At 44.8% G+C, this 5,270-nt stretch overlaps 1 protein-coding gene across 4 annotated transcripts in view; it reads left to right on the forward strand.

Annotated features, from left to right (window-relative positions):
* The window catches only part of cuta (cutA divalent cation tolerance homolog), a 45,514-nt gene that overhangs the window by 32,660 nt on the left and 7,584 nt on the right, over window positions 1–5,270 (forward strand). For all 4 annotated transcript variants that reach the window (XM_062973035.1, XM_062973034.1, XM_062973033.1 and 1 more), the window contains exon 2: window positions 2,738–2,952. In XM_062973035.1, the coding sequence (XP_062829105.1) occupies window positions 2,762–2,952 (191 nt within the window). In that variant the 5' untranslated portion in view covers window positions 2,738–2,761. The remainder of the gene's footprint in view (window positions 1–2,737; window positions 2,953–5,270) is intronic.

Consider the following 5,270-nt stretch of genomic DNA (forward strand, 5'->3'; position numbering starts at 1 on the left):
AGGATCAGGCCTTCTGTCTCCTTCTTCAGGGTCCCATTCGTGAGCCAGAGCCAGGTCTTCTATTATTATTATTATTATTATTATTATTATTAATGGCCTTTGTCCTGATGTCTTGCTCCTGGGCTGCAAGGATCAGGCCTTCTGTCTCCTTCTTCAGGGTCCCATTCGTGAGCCAGAGCCAGGTCTTCTATTATTATTATTATTATTATTATTATTATTAATGGCCTTTGTCCTGATGTCTTGCTCCTGGGCTGCAAGGATCAGGCCTTCTGTCTCCTTCTTCAGGGTCCCATTCGTGAGCCAGAGCCAGGTCTTCTATTATTATTATTATTATTATTATTATTATTAATGGCCTTTGTCCTGAGGTCTTGCTCCTGGGCTGCAAGGATCAGGCCTTCTGTCTCCTTCTTCAGGGTCCCATTCGTGAGCCAGAGCCAGGTCTTCTATTATTATTATTATTATTATTATTATTATTAATGGCCTTTGTCCTGAGGTCTTGCTCCTGGGCTGCAAGGATCAGGCCTTCTGTCTCCTTCTTCAGGGTCCCATTCGTGAGCCAGAGCCAGGTCTTCTATTATTATTATTATTATTATTATTATTATTAATGGCCTTTGTCCTAATGTCTTGCTCCTGGGCTGCCAGGATCAGGCCTTCTGTCTCCTTCTTCAGGGTCCCATTCGTGAGCCAGAGCCAGGTCTTCTATTATTATTATTATTATTATTATTATTATTATTATTATTAATGGCCTTTGTCCTGATGTCTTGCTCCTGGGCTGCAAGGATCAGGCCTTCTGTCTCCTTCTTCAGGGTCCCATTTGTGAGCCAGAGCCAGGTCTTCTATTATTATTATTATTATTATTATTATTATTATTATTATTATTAATGGCCTTTGTCCTGATGTCTTGCTCCTGGGCTGCAAGGATCAGGCCTTCTGTCTCCTTCTTCAGGGTCCCATTCGTGAGCCAGAGCCAGGTCTTCTATTATTATTATTATTATTATTATTATTATTAATTGCCTTTGTCCTGATGTCTTGCTCCTGGGCTGCAAGGGTCAGGCCTTCTGTCTCCTTCTTCAGGGTCCCATTCGTGAGCCAGAGCCAGGTCTTCTATTATTATTATTATTATTATTATTATTATTATTATTATTATTAATTGCCTTTGTCCTGATGTCTTGCTCCTGGGCTGCCAGGATCAGGCCTTCTGTCTCCTTCTTCAGGGTCCCATTCGTGAGCCAGAGCCAGGTCTTCTATTATTATTATTATTATTATCATTATTATTATTATTAATGGCCTTTGTCCTGATGTCTTGCTCCTGGGCTGCAAGGATCAGGCCTTCTGTCTCCTTCTTCAGGGTCCCATTCGTGAGCCAGAGCCAGGTCTTTTATTATTATTATTATTATTATTATTATTATTATTATTAATGGCCTTTGTCCTGATGTCTTGCTCCTGGGCTGCAAGGATCAGGCCTTCTGTCTCCTTCTTCAGGGTCCCATTCGTGAGCCAGAGCCAGGTCTTCTATTATTATTATTATTATTATTATTATTATTATTATTATTATTATTATCAATGGCCTTTGTCCTGATGTCTTGCTCCTGGGCTGCAAGGATCAGGCCTTCTGTCTCCTTCTTCAGGGTCCCATTCGTGAGCCAGAGCCAGGTCTTCTATTATTATTATTATTATTATTATTATTATTATTATTATTATTAATGGCCTTTGTCCTGATGTCTTGCTCCTGGGCTGCAAGGATCAGGCCTTCTGTCTCCTTCTTCAGGGTCCCATTCGTGAGCCAGAGCCAGGTCTTCTATTATTATTATTATTATTATTATTATTATTATTAATGGCCTTTGTCCTGAGGTCTTGCTCCTGGGCTGCAAGGATCAGGCCTTCTGTCTCCTTCTTCAGGGTCCCATTCGTGAGCCAGAGCCAGGTCTTCTATTATTATTATTATTATTATTATTATTATTATTATTAATGGCCTTTGTCCTGAGGTCTTGCTCCTGGGCTGCAAGGATCAGGCCTTCTGTCTCCTTCTTCAGGGTCCCATTCGTGAGCCAGAGCCAGGTCTTCTATTATTATTATTATTATTATTATTATTATTAATGGCCTTTGTCCTGATGTCTTGCTCCTGGGCTGCAAGGATCAGGCCTTCTGTCTCCTTCTTCAGGGTCCCATTTGTGAGCCAGAGCCAGGTCTTCTCCTTATCAGCTTTTCCTTCAATTTTGTCAAGGAACTTTCCATGCAATGTTTTGTTGTGCCAGCTGTCAGCTCTAGTTTGTAGTGCGGCTTTCTTGTACTGGTTTTTTGTCTGCTGTGCTTTGAGGAGTTCCTGATTTTTGACTTCAATCAAAGCAGGTTCTTCACTTTGCTTGACATCTTCTGCCAGGGCATGTTCTTCTTCTTTGACTGCTTGTTTGACTTGCAAGAGTCCTCTGCCCCCTGATCTTCTAGGCAGATATAGCCGGTCAACATCACTGCGAGGGTGCAGGGAGTGAGGAATGGTCATGAGTTTCCTTGTTTTTCTGTCCAAATTGTCCAGTTCCACCTGTGTCCCATTTATGCATCTGTGGGTTGTGCCTTCCTTTGTGGCAGAAGCAGGTGGGACTGGGTGGCCCCCTTTGGGGTCTTTTCCAAGCCTAGGATTCTATTATTATCATCATGATTGACGGCAGGAGGGGGTGGGTCTGGATGGCCCCTGGGGTCCCCGGGGTCCCACGGCTGGTCTCTCTGCTTCCTCCGGCAGGTGCTGCTCCTCTCCCTCCTGCTGATGGTCCCTGCCTTCCGCTCGGCCTCCCTGCGCTTCCTCTCTGCCGCCGCCTCCTCCTTCTCCGTCTCCATGGCCGCCGCCTCCGGATCGGGACCCCCGCCGTCCTCCTCCTCCCCCCCTTATGCCCCCGGGACCCTCTCTGCCGCCTTCGTCACCTGCCCCAACCAGAGCGTCGCCAAGGACATCGCCAGGTCAGAGCAAGGGTGGGGCGGGTCTCCCTACACATGGGCCAAGAGTGTCCTGCTGCAGCTAGAAAGGCTAATGCGATTCCAGCCCAGCGCAAAGCCACCCAAGGAGGGGCCGCCCCCAAATTGGACTCGGCACCCCCTTGAATTTAGAGCCATTCAGGTCAAGTTGAGCAAGTGGCCAGAGGAACTCCCTGCCACAAGAGAAGTTCATTGTGGGCAATGGCACACCCGTCACAGAAACCGGGGGGGGGGGGGCTGGGAAGGAGGGAGGGAGGGCTACACGTCCACCATTTTTTGTAATCATGTCAGAATCATGTGTTGTCGAAGGAAGGCTTCCATGGCCGGAATCACAGGGTTGCTGTGAGTCTTCCAGGCTGTCTGGCCACATTCTAGAAGCATTCTCTCCTGACGTTTCGCCCACATCTATGGCAGGCATCCTCACAACCTCTGAGCATGCCTGCCAGAGATACGAGCGAAATGTATGCCTAGAGGCTCGCTTTAGGAGGAACATAAGTGGAATATAAATAATAATAATAATAATACAGTAGAGTCTCACTTATCCAACATAAACGGGCCGGCAGAAAGTTGGATAAGTGAATATGTTGGATAATAAGGAGAGATTAAGAAGAAGCCCATTAAACATCAAATTAGGTTATGATTTTACAAATTAAGCACCAAAACATCATGTTAGACAACAAGTTTGACAGAAAAAGTAGTTCAATACACAGTCATGCTATGTAGTAATTACTGTATTTACGAATTTAGCACCAAAATATCACGATGTTTTGAAAACATTGACTACAAAAATGCGTTGGATAATCCAGAACATTGGATAAGTGAGTGTTGGATAAGTGAGACTCTACTGTAATAATAATAATATGTCACTGTGTGTATACTAGGTGCCTCAGGCTTTACTTTGCTTTGAGCCATCAGGAGAGGCAAGATGATGATGATAATAATAATAATAGTAATCAAATAATAGCAATAATAATAATGAGTGGATCTTCTGACATCTTATAATGTTATGCCGTTGCCCATCTGGACCCGGTGCTTTGCCTAATTCCGCCTCTACAATCTCCGCCATAACAATAGTTATTATTATTATTATTCTGCACGCTCCCCTCGGCCCCAATGGAAATATGCAGAACAAAAACAACTGTTAAAATAATAACAACAGTGCCGGGTGCCTTGAGATGGTTGAATTAACCCGAACTGCCAAGGCTGCAGGGTGAGGAATCCTTTGGGGAGGCAGCAAACTTTTAAATCTTTATTAAGACGTATATGTGGGTTCTGAAACTGGAGACACCCCTGTTAATTGGCATGTGAAGGTACGCCTCCTTCCTCATTCGTTATTTTTTTATTTTGTAAAAAAAACATAATACATCGAAAGTGGTGGAACAATATATTGACAGGAAAGTGAGGGGGTGAAAGGGTTCTGAAAGTAGGTGAAGAGAGAAAAACGGGGGGGGGGAGAGAAAGAAGAAAAAGAAAAAGAAAAAAGGAAGAAAAAAAATATTGGTTGACTTCCCATCTTGACCTCGGAGTTTTCTCTTTTGTTTGCTTACATATTGGTATTTTCCCTTAATCTCTTTTTGTTTAAACCATTTTATATTGTAGATAAGTCTATCGTGAAGTCCATTCTTCTTTTTATCAAGAACTAGCTTGGAGACCCGGCGATGCCCGGGTCATTTGAGAAAGGCCTTGTTTGCCTGTGTTCCAAGTGTAGCCTATATCCAATGTCAGGTGGGTTCAGTGGGTGCGGGTGAGCTCCAACTCCCATATGCAAGTCCCATCGTCCAGTGTCCATCCCTCTCCAAACAGAGCCAGTATGTAGAATAGGTCATGGGGGCTCCATGTACCATGTTTGGTCTTGAGGAGTCATTTGTGTGGGTCGCGGTGCTCTCAGGAAGTGAGTGAAGGTATTGGAAGTCCCATCGTGCATGGTCCATCATCCTCCAAACTGCACCTGGGTGTAGAGTGAGTCATGGGTGTTGTCTGTGTCAAGTTTGGTCTGGATGAGACATTGATGGGGGTGACAGTGGTCTCGGGAAGTGAGTGAACATACTGCAAGTCCCATCATCCAAGGTCCAAGCTCTTTCAAACCTCACCAAGATGTAGAGTGGGCCATGGTGGCTCTATGTGCCAAGTTTGGTCTTGATCAGTCATTGGTGGGGGTCACAGTAGTCCCAGGAAGTGAGTGAAGATAGTGCAAGTCCCATCATCCACGGTCCCTCCTCCCCCAAACTGCACCAGGATGTAAAGTGGGCTACCCTGCACCTGCGTGTCAAGTTTGATCCAGTTTTGTCATTCATGGGCATTAC

Source organism: Anolis carolinensis, chromosome 2, assembly GCF_035594765.1.
Source record: "Anolis carolinensis isolate JA03-04 chromosome 2, rAnoCar3.1.pri, whole genome shotgun sequence".
Lineage (NCBI taxonomy): Eukaryota > Metazoa > Chordata > Lepidosauria > Squamata > Dactyloidae > Anolis > Anolis carolinensis.